Source organism: Scophthalmus maximus, chromosome 9 (assembly GCF_022379125.1).
Source record: "Scophthalmus maximus strain ysfricsl-2021 chromosome 9, ASM2237912v1, whole genome shotgun sequence".
NCBI classification, from domain to species: Eukaryota; Metazoa; Chordata; class Actinopteri; order Pleuronectiformes; family Scophthalmidae; genus Scophthalmus; species Scophthalmus maximus.
The window spans coordinates 9,758,644-9,776,390 of NC_061523.1; the positions used below are offsets into that span (position 1 = coordinate 9,758,644).

A 17,747-nucleotide genomic window follows, 5' to 3' on the forward strand; every position below is an offset into this window, starting at 1 on the left:
AAGCGACAAAACCACCGCGCTGCACTTCGCCCTTTTCGCCGCAAGAGCGCCATCTCGCGGCTCGGTGAGGCTCTTCACCTCACTGGCTGGACAACACAGGGAGGAACAGTTAAAGGGACAGTTCAGTGATTTCGAAGTGGGGTTGCATGAGTTACTTGAGCATAGTTAACGTGTTGCCTTATGGAGATGGGGATCAGCGATGTCATTTAACGGGGTTTGGAGGAGAAGCGGAAGTAGCGTCCCACCGCAGCAGAGGGGACCACCGAAAAGCGTATGATTCGCCACATTTTTAAATGTTTTCCTAAAAAAACAAATATCTGTTCAATTGTACGGCGAAAGACGCATGTGTTTCACTGCTTCAGTTCACATCGCTGATCACCATCTCCACTAGTGAAAAGCGTCTACTGTCCTTCATGTCTACTGTGAAAAGCGTCTATTAGGAATGACGTTCACATTCTTGCTTTGACAAACAATGGATACAAAATTGAAATTGTATTGACTTCTATGTTTTCCCCAACAATATTTTCTTGACAGTAAATTAATATAGAGATCGTGATGCAAACTGTTGCATGTACAGAATCAGTTCAGTGTTTTTCTTCATTTGAAATTCTGTCTGGAGTCCAACAGATGGCAGTCTTTGAACCTCGTGTAAATGGGGCCTTGGTTTCTTTTTTACTCTGAGGAATTGTTGTTCTGGGCATTTCAGTCTAATACCTATCACAACAAATATGGAGTTGGTATGTTGCACAGACAAAAGAGCTCAACACTAGATAGTAAAACCAAATGAAATATGTCTGAAAATGCTACAGTTGTTTAATGCCCAAATATATGTTGTTAGTTTGGGCATTAAACGCCTATAAGGACCAGATGAAATATGAATCCTTGTTTTGGTGGCACTACTGTATGCAGGATTACCGTTTTGCTAAATGTGATCCCTGAAATACTCCAAGTGTATAATAAATGGTAAATTACTTAAATAATAAAAAGACTAATTCAACAGTATACATGTATGGACCTTCTTGTATATGAATTGCTGTGCATCCAATGACTCACCTCCCACTGTCTCATTTTGGTATACTAGTCGAGCTTACATGAATTTTAGTTTCATTACTCTTTTTAACTCAGGGTGTTATGAAGTCAAAATAATAAAACAATTGACAAACTATAAATAATTTAGATTGGTGTGTCATCACTTTTATTTTGCATTCATTTTTCAGAAATGTTACAGTTGTGAAATACAACATGAGCTGTGATGATAATATGCAGGGATGCAATCACAGAACCAAAAACAAAAAGAAATGCTTGCAAAACTCCAGGGGTGAACCAGGTTGAAATAAATCCATGACAGTGATGGACTTCATCCTGCTGAAGGAGCCAGGTCACGATGTAGCAGGTGTCCCTGTCACTCCAAAGACACACTGAAGTAAATATTTAGGAACGTGCTGATGCACTTGGCCCCACATGTCAGGAAATGAAAGAATGATCTGTTGTGTGTGACCGCACCGGGCCAGACGGCATTAAGTTATCCCACACTTGAAACAGAGAGCTAGCTGTGGTTTTAAAGGAGCGGTCAGGTTTACAGCTAACTGCCACCATCATATCAACATGTTGCATAGTAGCAGCAGGGATATTCTTATTTTTATGGATGGATGTTTTATTTGCTGGTCTTAATGTGAATGACACCTTTTTGAGCAAATCTAAATCTAATAAATGCAAACTTAGCTGCTGAAATGGAATGAATAGAAGTGCAAATCAAGTATAAAAAGAAACTTCAAAAGTTAAAGATAAGGCAAATTACAGTTTCAATTGTATTTAAAATACATACTTTTCCTCTGATCCTTTTCTCACAAACAGAGTTTGTCATCAGCAAAATCCACAAAAATAGGCATACATACTCCCAAACGATTAATACAATCAAAATGCCATTCATTCTGCACTTCAGCCAACATTGGTTCAGGAAATTGTTCATCATCAATGTTTAAGCATTAGCAAAAAAAACTACTTTGAATCTTTTTTTTTCCTGAAACATGGAAACAGTGTTCAATTGACCAGGTACGTCTATGTTCCATCTAACTCTTACCTAACTCTTCATACTCAACTCTTCCTTCTTCTTTCTAACATTCTTTCTCAACCTGTCTGTAAACCTTACATTCATTTTAGCAAATGCAGTACTCAAAGCAACATATAAACACGGTGTTAAATTGATTATTGCACTGTGATAAGTATGCATATTATTTATTTTCCTTTGATAAAAAATTATAATAAGATGTGGTGAATACTTAAACCATGTACGATAATGTGAATACCATGTGCCCTACCTACAACTGTGTTTTTTTCATGGAAACATTATGGAAACTCATATAAACTAGCATTGCCTAAATCAATATCCATTATGAATTCACTGGATAGTATTTTCCTTTGTTAATACAGAACAAGGAGAATGCTTCAACCATAGTACTGTATAGTCAAACAAGATATGTATTTACATAAGTTTCACTTTGTGAGTCCCTTCTATGCCTTAACAGTTTAAGTTTCTCCCCCTTGTCCTTGTGCAAGACCAGTAAATACAATTATAATTCATCAATAACATTCCAAACAATACCCCTTTACTTTAACACTATTTAACTGTAATAGTGACTGTGATGGTACATTTGTTGTGAAGGTGTCAAAAGTATAACATTCATTTTTAGAGGAATCAAATCTCTTTGGTTATTTTTAGCCTTTTTTTGGTATAAATGAAGCATACAAGCCATAGCAACTGTGTTGGGTTAAAAGCTTGTTCTTGTCAGTCTGTACTATGACTTTGAGTCATATAAAATACTTATACTAGGTCCAGGATCAGCAATGAAACTTGCAGTAAGGTAACATTTATCTGATTTTATCTTTTTACTGGTTGATCCAATGGCACCCTAACCCTAAAATCTAAGAAAACTGAAATTATGCTTTAATCGTCATCCCGCAAGACCCTCACAGGTCAGTGGAGACGGTGCTCCTCTTCACCCTCAGGCTGCCGCCCCAGCCGCGGGGACAAGTGTTGTAGGAGTGCAGGCCAGGCGATCGGAGGCCCGAGTCTTCAGACTCAACAGAGGCATCAGAGTCGGTGAGGGAGCGAGTGTTGTAAAGCCTCACAGGGGAGCAGATCCTCTGTGTCGGGGTGGGAGGAGGGCTGGTGAAGGTTGGGGACTGAGCCCCCAATGCCCGCACCTGGAAGGGGCTTGTGGGTGGTTTGTGACACTCGTAGCCATGGTGCGAATTTCCCAAAGGCGAGATGGGGAGGCTGTGGCCAGGGGAAGGGCTGTTTTTACGCTTGGCTGCATTGATGATGTTCTTTGCCAGGAGACGATGGTTGGCCTTAGAGTCTATGTTATTAACAGTGGGGGACATGCAGCGACTGTCTTTGGTTGGGGGAATAGGAGAGGTGGCAGAGGATGTGTACAGAGGTTTAGCAGCGGGGAAAGATAAACTGCTCTGAGAGAGTGCTGGAGACTGGGAACGTGAACCCCAAGGAGGAGAGATAGGAGATGTGGCCATAGATGTGTGGGAGGGTCTGGATGTAATGACAGAGGAAGTATTCTGGCCTACCATTGGGGACTGACATCTTGAACCCCAAATAGGAGATATAGGAGATGTGGCTGTCGGTGTTTTGGAGGGTCTGGATGTAACGACAGAGGAAGAATTCTGGCCTACCATTGGCGACTGACATCTTGAACCCCAAGGAGGAGAGATAGGAGATGTGGCTGTAGGTGTTTTGGAGGGTCTGGATGTAACGACAGAGGAAGTATTTGGGCCTACTATTGGGGATTGACATCTTGAACCCCAAGGAGGAGAGACTGGATTTGTGGCAGTGGCTGTTTGGGAGGGTCTGGATGTAGAAATTGGGGCGACAGTGGAAGTATTCTGGCTTACCATTGGAGACTGACATCTAGACCCCCAATGAGGTGAGCGTGGAGATGTGGCTGCAGATGTAACACTGGAAAATTGAATATTCTGACTGGTCATTGGGGACTGGCATCTTGTGCCCCTGGGAGTGGAGACAGGGGAAGTGAATGAGCGGTTGGTGCTGGAGGTGGTGGAGGGTCGATTCGTTTTGAGGCTTGAAGTCCAGGTCCCTGTGGCGGGACCCTCTGGGCTGCTGAAACGTCTGGTGAGACTGGGCGTCGTGGTTGGTGTTGTAGTCTCACTAAAGGTTTCAACTGGGGTTGAGTCTTTCGGTGTCTGTTGGCGATAACAAATGATATTGTTTAGGGTTGGTTAGCCAATAAAAAAATGCAAGCACAAATAAAACACACATTCATGCAAAAATAAGAGAACTTGAATGACACTTAAATTCTTTTGATTTGACCATTAATGCATGAACTCACATAAGAACAATTTTTATTATAGCATGCAAGTAAATCTATTTTGATTAGTTTGTATTTATGTGTTCCGTCTGAGCCACAGTGAAAGTGAGTGTATTCCCCTCTCCTGTTTGAGTTTCTTCAGTAGACCTGGCCACCAGTATACATTGAGTCTCTCTCAGGTTACTGTAATCTGGCCTGGTGGTTAACCTTTAGAGGGATATGAAGTTACTCAACTGCACTTGGCAATCCATATTAATGCGTATGCCAATTAAGAACTAACTATCTTTGCTCAGGATAATATTATGAAGAAAGTCTGTTGAGTTATAGTCTGAAGTGCTAAGATCAGTATTCTGAGAAGTTATGGTCATTTAAGATGTGCTCATGTTTCAAAAGTTCAGGGCATCTATCAAGGAAACAAGACCCAGGTCAAGGATCATATCATTTGTCTGGAAGTCTGAGCCCCAGAAGATGAAACAAGGCCAAGGGTCAAGTCTCAGCACAAACACACACAACCCAGATTCTTTTGAAAGTGTAAAATACCTTCCACTGCCAAGCTGAAATAATTATTTTTGAACTTTAAATGTCACATGCTGTGTTTCAAAATAGACATGGCGCTTTCACAAATTATCAGTGTACGCAAGTGTTTGCAGTGATAACAGGAAAGGCAGGAAAGAGAAATAACAAAGAGTTAACATTAAAAATCAATGGCTGAAAGAAGTCAATGAAGTCAGGAAATGAGGAAAAAAGAGATAGTTCACAGAAAAGTGTAAGCACAAAGTTTTAATCAGAGAAGGAAAGATTCACTTTAACACAAAATAATCAATCATAACGGACAGGATAACAGCAGAGAGAAGTAAATTAAGTAAATTAAGCTTTTTGAATGGAATCATGCATATACTGTGTTGTCTAAAGCAACAGTGACTGTTGTCATTCGGTGAAAAAACACCAGGAATTACTGCTTTACGTCACAAGAACAATAAATATGTAGGTTCATGATGCAAATCAGTATTCAGCCTGCAGATTTGGGACAAAGAAGTAAACACCATATACCATATATTTAGGTTAAAAAAAAGCTGGAAAGCAGACTATATTACCCTGAAGACATAAAGACGTAAAAGGAACTCTCTTGCTGTAACTCTCATGTCAGTGAGCAGCATTAAATTGCAAATCATGGATCATAAAGCAGATGCCAGACCATCTGTTAAAGTGCTTTGTGGAGCAGCATCACTCTAGTGACCACAGGCCTGGGAGATAAAGTGGAAAAAGTGTGAGGTTGTTTCTCATCATATTTTTAAAATGCACTGAAAATGAGTACTGATGTGCTTAGCAGCTTTGGGTATAGCATCTTATCTGATTTCATAAAGGCACTTTTTTTTGGTTTGAATTAAGGATAATTTTTTACTTTAAGGGGTGTTTCTTCATGTGGAAAATAAACAAGTAGAGATTCAAAGCACAATATAATATGTTCACTTCACATAATTTCAGGATGATATAGATTATATTGTGTGCTTACTTATGTAAAAATTGAGAAACTATGTCTGTATTTAGTGTCAGTAATTGTGGCATAAGTGTCTTACAGTGTTGGTGCAGTGTTGGTGCAAATATTACAATATATCCTCAATAATATTGAGGATTTAAACATCTCACATCTAAAAAGATTCTACTCTATTATGCATCTACAATGCAGGGAATAGTTAAAAGAAAAAAAAGGCAGTGCATTCAATTGTAAATTTCAAGCCTTCTAAGATGTTTTTTCTTTGAACATTTTACAACTGTGTGTAATTCCTACAAAAGACTCTATCCCTCTTATGAAAATAAAAATTTCTAAAAATGATACAGAGAGGGTCTCCACACCTGTGGTGCAATCCCGGCCTTCTTGGCCGAAAACATGGGCCTTGGTGCCTGGACTCCTGACCGGGGAGAGGACACACGCTCTGGAGAAAAGGTAGGCCTAGGAGAACTGATTATTGGCTGCCCTGGGGCTGGATTTGACAGATATTCAGCTCCTCCTGTGGGGCTGAGAGGGAGCTGAGGAGACATGCACTGGGTACTGAAATGAGAGGGAGGGTTGTTGGGAAAGGAAGTCTGTCTGGAGAACATTTGGGTAGAGCTCACATTCTTGGCCTGTGGTGCTCCTCTGGGTAGCATACTAATGGGGTCCTTGACGGGGTTAAAGGTGAAGAGCGATGAGTTAAGCTGGTAGGGCCGGTGCCTTGATAGGTCCATCTCTATCTTGGAGCATCCGTTCTCTAAAGGTGGCGGCTCTGGAACTGGCTGTGGGGCTGGAGCTTTTTGCTTCGGTTTTTGCTTGACTGCTTGTTGGGATTTCAGGTTTTCAGAAAGCTGGGCGCTCATGTCAGAGTTTTTAGCAATGGCTTTGACCCTCCCTGGCATGTTGGATGGGAAAACCCATGAGGGTGGCAGAGACATTGTGGGAGATGGAGACCTCACTTGACCGGCATTCTGATTCTCAAGAACAAATTTCTCCATCCTAGATTGACGCTTGGCAAACAGCTCAGCCCCCTTTCCTGAAACATTGGTAAGGGTCTGTTCTGGCCTGTGGTCTGCCCTTGGCCGGGTCCTGGAGCTCTTAAGACAGGAGGCCCACTCTGGAGCTCTTGCCGCCTCTGTCCTGTTCTCTTCCTTGGCGAGGAAGTTGGAGGCCTCTGCACCCAGAGCCAGTAACTCTTCCTCTGATGTTGGCTCAGGCACAGATCTATGTCCGTGTTTCTTCCTTTCATCCACCCCTTGCACCATAGACAGCAGCTCTGGGTTCGGAGCTACCACCGGCTTCTCTTTGAATGTGAACATTGACTTCCTACCTGCCCTCCTTGCAGCTCCATCCTCAAGTATCCCTGTTTTGATTGACGATATTGGCTTCCTCTCTCCAGAGGGCTGAGGAACAAAGGCGGAAGGCTTTGGTGCTGTGGGAGGGCCGTATTGAGGCATTGGTGGGTAGTGAGATACAGAAGAGTCAGGGAACTGAGATGGTGGAGGGGCAGACTGCGACATCACAGGAGACATGGGAGGTGGACTGGAGTAGAAGGCCTGCGGCGGTTGGTTTGTGAAGGCCGGTAGTGGTGGTGTGGGATATGATGGGGGCGGAGGTGGTGGTGAGAATGCCACAGGTTGGGGAGCAGTGAAAGTAGGCAGAGGAGGATTGGTGTAGGAAGGAGGAGGGGGGATGTCCATGACAGGTCTGGCTGCCTCTGGAGACTGCACTGTCGGAGGGGAGAAAAAGGGCCTGGCGGTTCTGTTGATGATGGCACTTGTCTGCTTGGATGTGGACACAGACACACTGTCAGATCTAGAGGCACTGTGGCAGCCATTAAGAAGCCTTCCACGGGGAGCCGGCCCGGTTTGCCGCCTATTTATCTCTGCTTCCCCCTCAACATGCCCTATCATGCCTGGTTCAGTATTATTACTTCCAGGGGGAATCACATCTTTGTCCTCGTGGATTTTATCTTTTACTTCTTCGTCTTCCTCCTGCTCTTCCTTGACAGGGAGGAAGTGTCTCTCTTGGATAACACTGTCCTCCACATCCTCTCCCCTGAGGAAATCTTTGCTTGGTTCCTCCATATCATCTACTGTAGGTACCCTTACAGGTGGAGAGAAAAATGGTTTGGTAGTGCTATTCTTTAAGTTGAGATCTCTATCTTTTTCCTCACTGCTCCTCTCTGCCCATGTTAGTTTGTTAGACGAGGGGTCGGTTTTCACATTCTCCACTCTGTCCTTCTCTGACCCCTCTCCACAGCTTTGGAGTGTGAAGGCGTTGACTCGCTGCTTGCGGCGATTGAAGAGCTGCACGCCTCTGGAGCTGGAGTTGGAAGGGACGGTGAGCTGAGCAGCGATGATCTGGCTTCTGACTCGGGCCTCTTTGAGCTCCTTCTCTGATAAACTGGCGCTCCGGGTCAAATCTGGAGGGAAAGAGACAGACAGAGAAAATGTCGACAGCCTGATCAATGAGAGAAACAAGGGATTTATCATAACATAGATGTTTGATTAATGATCAAAGGGACCTAAACTTTGGGAGACTTACTATTCAAACAAATAACACTCCCTCAGCATCGAATTAAAGCCCACCACACCACTTTCATGTACAAATGGAGAGAACCAGCAACAACACATTTTTAACAAGTCTGGGATTGAATATTCTCTTTAAAACCCACATAATTGTTTCTGCACCATATGGTTTTTATTATTCTTTGCAGTCCTTTTGATTCCAAACAATGCAGTGAGAAAAATACAGCCTTGAGGACACTTAACAAAGGACTAACAGACATAGGCAGAGAAACATTTCAAATAAACAATTTAATAGGAAAGACAAGTTTATGGCCCAAGTTTGTAAAAAAAACAACAACATCTAGGTCATTGTCTGGTAACAAAAAATTGACCGGGGACCGGTAATCTTACACTGATTCTGCGGTTTGCTGACTGCTATGAAATTAAACGTAAAATATGTCTATGTTAAAAGTGACAGTTTGTTTTCTGAGCTCAAGAGCTCCATTCCAGGCAGCGGAGCTATTTCCTCTGCCATCTGCAGTAGTCCCTCCCTGAGCATTCCTCCACCGCTGAGAAAACTCCCCGCCTGAGCTTCCAACATGCCTTTGGTTTCTCTGTGAAGTTAATTTGCTGCTCTAAAGCCTTAATAGACCATTTTACAATCTACAGCTTCCAAAAATGTCATCTTTAGACTGCTGTCTATAAACATGCTATACAATCAAGTATTCCTGTCTTAGCTATAGTGACTGTATCATGCTTCTAAGTTCATAAGAGGAAAAAAAAAATCCAAGCTGCAGCTTTGCTTTTTTTTATGAGACTGGTGGAATATATTTAACATCCTTCCGGCCATGACTCTCTTTTTCTCATTTAATAAGATGATGGATCCAGACAGCAACATTATTTGATGTAATCATGTGCCAATCACAGTTACTATGCGTAAATCAATCACTTGTAAAGCTGTCCTCTGTAACTCATTCCTAATGCATATTTTTTCTGGCACAGAGTATGAAGCTACGATGATCATTCCCCCAGTAAAAAGAGTAATTTATTTAACTGTTTGTAGGTTAAATAAGTTCAAAAAGTTCAAAAGGATATATTGTCACCGGCTAAATTGGATCCTACTGTTTTTAATAAATAAAGACGGACTTAGATTTACAAGCACAAAATGACACCTTTGACAATGACTGTGCTTATGTCTGCAAAGGAAATGCATCAGTGTCAGGATCAACTGTGTCAAATCAATCAACCTGACACTGACAGTGGAAAAGACACTAAGAGGGTGATGTATCAACCGCATTAGATATATGTGATAACAACAAAATAACAAGGATAAAAAAAAAACATGATCGTGCATTCCTTTTTAAACAAGCCCTCCTCTCAGTGTTATTGGCATGAGCATTAATCACTTCATATTATAAGCTGCGGCAGCTGGGACATGAACCAGCCCTGTCACACAGGTACTTACATACAGAGCCCTTTTATCAAGATTGTCAATAATACCTCCGCGGGTCCCAATAAAGACTTTTTATTTTGCCATCTACTGTTTATAATTCATGCTGCCACGAATATATCCCTGGGCAGTGAGACATGAAATGAAACGTCCTCACAGCAAACATCTACCTCTGCTGTGAGCCAGACTCCTTATCAGGTGACATGCAGGTGTGAATCCCATCAGGTAAATAATACCAGTGATACTTTTTATGCCCCCCCCCCCCCCCCCCCCCGAAATTTGTTTTTAACTTTAATTTGTATATAACTCTAATTAAACGATAGAAGCCTCTTGGCCATTACAGATGAGATGTTAATCAACAAACAACAACAAATGAAAACAAATCCCTATAAATATAAAGAAAATAAATGTCGGTGCAGATCAGAAATCACAGCAAGGGTTGAAAACAAAGAGGAGTCGTTTACACGTTTCTCAGGAGAAAACATAAAGTTTATGGACGGTGGGCGATGTCTTCTGATACAAAAAGAAACATACATCAACAGCAAACTTGTAACTCATGTTGTTTTTTCAAAGTACAAAAAGCACCTCGTATCCTAATTGGAAGTTTCATTTCTCTCCCTTTCTCTCCACTTAAGTGGCTGATCTCTTACCTTTTTTCACGTCAAACCCCTCAGAGCTCCGCTGTTCTCTAGGACTTCCAGAGGAGTTTTCACTTTGACTGCCTCTGATCGCTTCACACCCCCTTTTTTCTCCCCCTGTAGGCTACCGAGACCGACACACGGGGTCGGGTTTCTTCTCCTCCGCCGTCCAGCACGCAGACGGGCAGGCAGCAGGGAGGGAGGGAGGGATGGAGGAGGAGGAGGAGGAGGAGGAGGGGGCTGTAGCTGGAGGCTGTGCTGTCTGTCTCCCAGCCTACAGCACTGACTCACTTTCCTTAAAAAAAAAAATCGGTGTAACCACCACCTCCACAGGGTGTGCACTTTATTATTAAAAAAAACTGAGACATGCCGCTGAGACAAAAAGAGCCCGGTGCCTCAGTTGAGAACGTATCCAGGTGGCAGTTGCCGGCGGACTGCGCTTTATTTTGACAGAGGTGTCCAATCAATGGCCCGTCTTATCTCGGTCTCATATCCTGTGATGGCGGGCAAGTGTCTGACCCGGGTGGAGGTCTTTGAAGTGGAAAGGGGAAGTCAGAGATACAGGCCGCTCGGGCTTATTAGACCACCGGGACACCAGCGCTGCAGCACCTCGGCTGCCCTGCATGTCTGGCTGGATATCACCATGTGCGTCCTCTGCCCTCTTTGAGTCCTCTGGGCCATGAAGTCAGCCCCTCAACAATGATGCAACGCCACGACATCACAGTGTCCATCAACCCTCCCCCCTTACTCCCATGCTTCTAACTTTCTCTATATCCCCCTGCCCTTGGTCCCATCCCCGGGATGGGAACACTCCCCCACAGCGGGAGGATTTAAGTCAGGGGGGCCAACCATGCATTTGTGTATCAAAGGTCAGATTACCCTGTCGGATGTTATCTTTCTCCGGGCGATGGCTGTGCAGGATGACAGCACCAGCCCCCCGTGGGTGATGTGTGAAGCGGTATGGAAAGACACGGATTAGCAGAGGTCCTGGGATCTTTACCAGACCGAATTTGACCCCAACTCCTGGTGGATCCCATGGGGGAAATACAAGACCTGCCCAGAGGTTGAAAACCAAGCGCTGCTGCTCGTATTGTTACTTTTGTGCAATATGAACGGTCTCTGCAGACTTTTATGCCTTTGTGTTGCTCTTTGGGATTTGTGTTCAACTTGAGGCAACTAATTAGTGGGTAATGAGTGATGAGAACAGTGCTGGAAGTCCAGAGGCTGCAGATGTTTATCAGGGCCTTGGCCACATAACACTTATTTAATGGCCATGACCTTTCTGTTTTGCTTCCTCACAGCACAATGTCCACAATGTTCTTTAACTCTCTTTGAATACTGCATCTGACCAACTTAGAGGTCATTATCTGCCCAGTCCACCATTCTCCTGTTGTGTTTTTAATATTGCACTTTAACAACATAGTGATTTGTTGTTATTCTACACTCCTCCTCTTCCCGTCTTCTGGAGTAAATAGAAAGGTCTGGAAAACAAGTTTCTAAACAGCTTTTCCCACAAGTTAGCCCGTTATTGTCAGTGGCTGTGTTATATTTTAAGTCTGCCCTTCAGCAGTGACGCATGATTGCATTTCCATTGCTGGTAGTGGGACAGCCCGTCATTTTTACGGCACAGAAACAGATGTTTCACTGAGCATTTCACTGTGTCAAGTTGTACCGATGAGGCAGGGTTGCCTGTTTTCTCTATTTGCTGTCTATTCCTCTCAGTTGTAGATGTTTCTGATATGATGAAATACCACAGTTCAAGCAATGCTGTAGCAATAAGGCTGCACTGTGAACGAGCCACTGAAAATGTACTTACAATCACATTTCTACGTTAGGAGTGAAGTTACAGGGAAACAAAGCACTTCCATGCTGCTGCTTGGGCCTCCCAAATAAAGACAAACCAAAAAAAAATCAGATAAACAAACACTTACTTGTTTTCCGGCTCATCTGTTCTTTGTTGAATTCTGTCTCCCCCCACAATGCATTGCACTCTGCCCCAGGAGTGTCCATGTCTTGCGTTGCCTGGAGAGGTTTCCTCAGTCCCCCTGGACTCCAGCTCACCCCTCTCCTGATAGACGTCTGTCCCTTCCCCATCTCCATCGCTGCCCACGGTTAAATTCCTCTGCTATACGGCAAAAACAAAAGCCCCTCAGCAGGGGCAAGTGCGACGATTTCGTTCCGGTCGGCTCAATCTCCTCGGCGGACAAGATGATCTTCCACTGATCCGGTTGGAAGATGGACGTTTTTACTCCTCACTGGCAGGCAGTGAAAAAGTTTGGAAGTAAAAGTAAACACACACAAAAAAAAAATCGGACAAGGAAAGGAGTAGCTCAGCTCTCCGGGCTGCTGCTTCCGGTGACAGCTCCCCTTTCAGCAATAGTGCTTCCAAATGTTGTCCTGCAGTCTGCCGAAATATGATGGAAGATGTGTGCTCTCACTTTGGTCTTCATGAAGAGTTATTCTCCGTCTAACAGGGTCGGCTCCAATGTGTCTTGGATGAGTTCCCATGGACGTCCACCAGGAAAGTTTGTTGTGCTCTGTTCAAACTCTGGCAAAGAGGGATGAGAAACAGTCCGGTCTTCGCTATTTGCATCTCTTTAGTTCTCCTTTTTTCCCCTTCTTTCCCAGACTTTGCTCTTCCTCCTCGGCTATTTCGGTAAACCAAAACATGCTTTTCGTCTGCATCCCTATCTCAAGCGCGCAGATTATTTTTCTCTCGGAGAAAAGGATCTGCCCTTTATCTCGGCGATCATAACTCTACTGTGACGTGAAGGGGGACTGTGTATATGGGGGCTTCCTGCTGTTAGGTGCATGTGAGGAATAGCATTTCTTCCTGGAAAGGTTATTCCAGAGACTTGATTTGTATTCGGAGCTTCAAAGTAGTCGGTTAGCGTTGCTTTACTGAAGTTTCCTGTGTTCTTTATTATACAGTAGAGCCAGACACAGCCTCCGCAGGCTCAATTTCTTACTTGTGTTTATTCACAAAACCACATTTGAGAGGGAAAGTTCCTATTTCATTTGGTGATTAAGGAATTAAGGATTCATCAGCTGCTCCATTCAGAGTTTTGGTTTGTTTGTTTTGCTCCTGAAAAAAAAAAAAATAAGACGATGCTTATGTTCTGACAGCTCTTTTTTTTTAATTTGGGAACTGAGCTTTTGATAAAAGGTCTGACTGGGGTACACTATACTTCATCTAATCCCTCTCCTCGTCCATTTTCTGTCCAGGCTCACCTGCGAAAAAGGGAAAAACGCAGGTTTAATTCCGTTATGCCAATGTCAAAACCATCAAAATTCTCCAGTTATTTCATTTAAATGAGACATTTGTGCAAAAAATATCTGGATTTTCCATCTATTCATAACTTTGGCAAATGATTTGATACAAGAGCCCGTCTTTATTGCCCATCATCACCCTTTGTACAACGACAGGAGTTTCGACACTGCACTACTTTGTAAAGGACTCAAGTTGTTATCATGATGGTCTCAAGGAAGCAGTCCAGACGAGCTGACATTTCTCCCGACAGAGAAGCAGCTGTTGATACAGATTGCAATGGGTGCAATTAAAAAAAAAAAATTCTTTGAGAAAGTAGTCTGAAGAACATTTTAACGTGCTCGGCTTGGCTCACCTAACATCTTTAATGAACACTGGTTGACGTCCAAAAGGGCAAGGATCTCAACTCTAGAGACCAAGAAAGTCTTTAGAGATGAAGATCAGCGTTCCTCGCTCTGAACTCTGGTCAGGCTAAAGGGGCGTAGCAGGAAATGAAGAGATACCGCCATAAAAGTCTGAACGCGATAAAACTCAGCGATGTCTCCAAACAAGGAAGGGAGGTCACAACTCATCAGGGCTTAGATATCACAAGTTTGTATTAAACCTGCCAAATAATTAGCGTTATCTCTGTGTCCAGGTCAGTGATTTGAGCACACAGAGAAAAGTAAGTGTAGATTATATATTTCCATGCAGCATGAGGTGAAGAGACAGGCCTTTGAATGTCCCACAGTGACACCCACTGCATTCCTTCCTCTTATCCGATAAAGCATTTCATTAGATCCAGGGTGTCACGTTCCCCCTTGTAAGCTATGAAGACCCACTGGCAAAGTTTGTAATGATAAACCAGTGTTTGCACGTCCTTGATCAGACTTGCCAAAGCACCGTGAATTCGTTTGCATCCCTTGAAAACTATGTGTTTTTTGTGGAGACGCTCTCCGACACGGCAGCTGAGTCACGGCGGTGTGTGGGAGGGCCACTCATTGGCCCCTGACAACAATCGGCCCAAACAAAACACAGCCACGCCCTCCCGGCGCAAAAAGGGCCAAAAAATCCTCCACAGTTTAGCTTTCTGGTGTGAATGTGTCAAGTGAGAGGAGATGAAAGGCGTTATTGTTGAGACCCTTTTGACAACAGCCCCTTTGATTCCCCCAGATGTGCAATCTACGTCGGGATCTGGATCTCATCTGGAAAAAGAAATTGTCTTTGGATCAGTTTTCACCGAGCACTCCAACGGTTTTCTGGTATGTTCTCTATTCACGGTCGCTGTTCCAAGATCGCATGTGTGCCGAGGGTTTCCTCTGGTCCACTGCTGTAGCAGATTGATTAAAATATGGTTTATTATTGTCTCAGACGCGGTCTGACAATATTTATCAAGTGCTGGACAAAGAACAGATGTTGGAAACTTCCAAACTGACATCAGCAGAGATGCATAATCACTCAGGAAACAAAACACCAACATATGGACTCTCGCAATCCTCAACTGCTACAATCTGTTTTGTTCTTTTCTTTTTTATTCGTCCCGGTTTGGTAATTTCCATCTTGAGTATTGTGTTTCAACCAGACATACTTGTGATACCATGCCCCCTTCAACTGATCCTATCTACTTGTCATACCTTTGACCTGAAGTCATCTCTCCCCTTTCCTTCCTCTACCCTTCAATTACCTTGAAGTTCAAAAGGTATACTTTACAGTGCCCACCTGTCCCGCTCAGCCCCCACCCCACGCACACTTTTCCTGTGCCACCCACTGACCTCCACGACGAGAGCCAAAGATATCATTTACAGTCTGGCCCCTGGGCCGCTTCAGTGTGTAATCACAGAGTTCCTGTACATCGTCACTATATGACGGATTCATGCGCAGACAGCAAATCCACCCCACAGCTCCCTGCAGCATGTCTCGCATAGCGATGACACACAAAAGAAATGCTTTGGCAGCCGCGCAAACTGTAATCATTCATTTGTCCCTCATGGCCGTTGTCTTATGCATTTATTGCACGGCAGCGTCAATGGCCAACTTGTTGAAAGCATGTCACACACGCTAGTAAATCACACGCCGCGTGCATTTTCGACCCGGGTGTGACACATGTACATCGTCTGTGGCTTTGGTTGCATACGTGTTGAGGTTCGCTCCAATGGGGAAAGCAGTCTCAGACTTTTTGAAACCCCTCTGTAAAGTGAGATGTGTGGATTTCAGGTGAGCATGAATTCCGGCCACAGAAAGACTTTAAAGTGAATCAGTCACCAAGCTCACAATGAGACATCTGGTTGGGAGGGGGGGGGGGGGGGGGGGGTTGTCTGCTATGTGTCTGCTATGTGGCTCCTTTATAGTCTGTAATGCAAAAAAATATATGCCGTCGTAAATGGCAAAAGGGCTTTAGCAAGGCCCTCTCTCCACTTCTCTTGCTCAAACAAAAGAGCCTTTCAAGGGCCCTAGCAGCAGCATGAAATAATTTTGGATAGTGCGCCAAAATTGGCATTCCTGGTTCATAATTCCTCAGGAGGCTGTGATAGTCAACAAGCCTCGGCTTGTGCCTGCATGTGATGACTGACATCTAAAGCATTTGCAAGGCACAGACGCCAACGAAAGTCACAAACGTCTCTCTTTCTCCCTGCCTCTCTCTTTTTCCTCTTTTAGGCATCCTGCGAGTGCACTCATAAATCATGCAGAGGGAAACCTTGTAATGAAGTGTCTGCTTCATGTGCGGCTCATCCTCCTCTCGCAGCCGCTGGTGGAGGACTTCAAGGGGCAAAGATAAATACTTGACGAAGGTGTGTATCATCCGGTGCCAAGAGGGAGGAACTCTCCAAAACAATCAGAGTCATAACGTGTAAAACTGTTAGACGCGGAAGTACAAGCTCATTGGAAAGTTGTTAAAGTTGTGCAAGTCATATCAATGCTGCAGGAATTGTTTGCAGAATATCACTGACTTTTTTTGGCAGGTATTTCATTCACACAAAGTCATTTGACAAAACTGTCCCCCCCCCCCAGCTGCAGCAAACTACAAGGGTATCATTTGCTAAAATAACATATGGCTGAACAAAACCCGCCTTTGCCCCCCTGTAAAGCAGTTAATGGGTCTCACCTGTTGTGTTAACAGGAAGCAATTACTTATATACGTAAGTCAATACAGTCTCCAGCCGGGTCTTTAAATTAGATACACACTCTAATGTTACACAGTGCAGCTCGACTCCATGACCTGGCTAAACCCCAGGCTGCACACGGTCAGGACAATGGGCTCGGATGTCAGTGACCACATTGCTAATGTGGGCCCGAGACGGCCCCCTCTCTGCAAGTCTGCAGCCCGCACCGGGCGGCCACAGATGTTTGTCATCTGCTCAGACAAAAGACTTTCAAAGTTTTCCTCCTCTTCTGCTTGAGTTCACTGCTCTCTCTCTCTCTCTCTCTGTCTCTCTCTCACTCTCTCTGTCGTCTCTCTCCAAACAAAGATAATGTCTTACCCCGTAAAGATAAACATAATGGACTGCAGGTGACAACGTCTGCGGCGGTCACAGTTTCACAGCGACAGATAAAATTCCGGGATTTAGTGCTCCTTCCTGTTTGGTGTGTGCCGGTCTGGTCATGCCGCTCACCTGTACTGTAGTGGGTCTGGCTGTGTGAGGCAGCAAGTGTGCGTACTGCCCCTTTTCCCTTCCTACGACTCTGCACTCACACACCTCCCCCTTTTACCTCTCCTCTCTCCCTCTCCCTCCCTCTCCCTCCCTCTCTCCGTTGAAACAGACGAAGGATGGGGTTGGGAGGGGGGTCAGTTGGAACACAGAAGGCTCTTTGTCTGGGATCTTTTCATATGGTTTCCTTCAAGCTTGCATACTGAACACATTATGCTATAATATATTTTCATATTCAACACAGGAATGGCGAGCAGCGAGCGGGGCCCGACTCTGTTCCCTGGCCCCCGTCTCTTGGCTTCTTGCAATTTTTCCCGCCATGCACGCTGGGCAGAGAAATCCAAATAGGGATTGAAAATTATGCAAGAGAAATGTCAGACTAAGTTCCCGCTTAGCCCACAGAATCTGTTGGTGCAGTCCCTG

General features: G+C 44.1%; 1 protein-coding gene across 2 annotated transcripts; it reads right to left on the reverse strand.

The window, feature by feature from the left end:
- Window positions 1–1,169: 1,169 nt before the first annotated feature.
- LOC118319410 (flocculation protein FLO11) lies at window positions 1,170–17,329 on the reverse strand. 2 transcript variants are annotated; one of them, XM_035649788.2, is made up of 4 exons: window positions 17,157–17,329; window positions 12,362–13,661; window positions 6,195–8,257; window positions 1,170–4,215 (listed from the first exon to the last, which is right to left on the reverse strand). In XM_035649788.2, the coding sequence occupies exons 2-4, from the start codon at window positions 12,528–12,530 to the stop codon at window positions 2,968–2,970; spliced, it is 3,480 nt and encodes a 1,159-aa protein (XP_035505681.2). In that variant the 5' UTR covers window positions 12,531–13,661; window positions 17,157–17,329; the 3' UTR covers window positions 1,170–2,967. The 2 variants fall into 2 exon arrangements, with proteins under 2 accessions (XP_035505681.2, XP_035505682.2); XM_035649789.2 differs by having other exon boundaries at window positions 17,289–17,308.
- Between the last annotated feature and the right edge of the window lie 418 nt (window positions 17,330–17,747).

Coding starts and splice junctions, on each gene's coding strand:
- LOC118319410 (XM_035649788.2), bottom strand. CDS start 12,530: ATGGAGATGGGGAAGGGACAGACGTCTATCAGGAGAGGGGTGAGCTGG. Junction 8,258..12,361: donor ACAGATGAGCCGGAAAACAA/GTAAGTGTTTGT, acceptor CTTTCCCTCCAG/ATTTGACCCGGAGCGCCAGT. Junction 4,216..6,194: donor AGGCCGGGATTGCACCACAG/GTGTGGAGACCC, acceptor TATCGCCAACAG/ACACCGAAAGACTCAACCCC.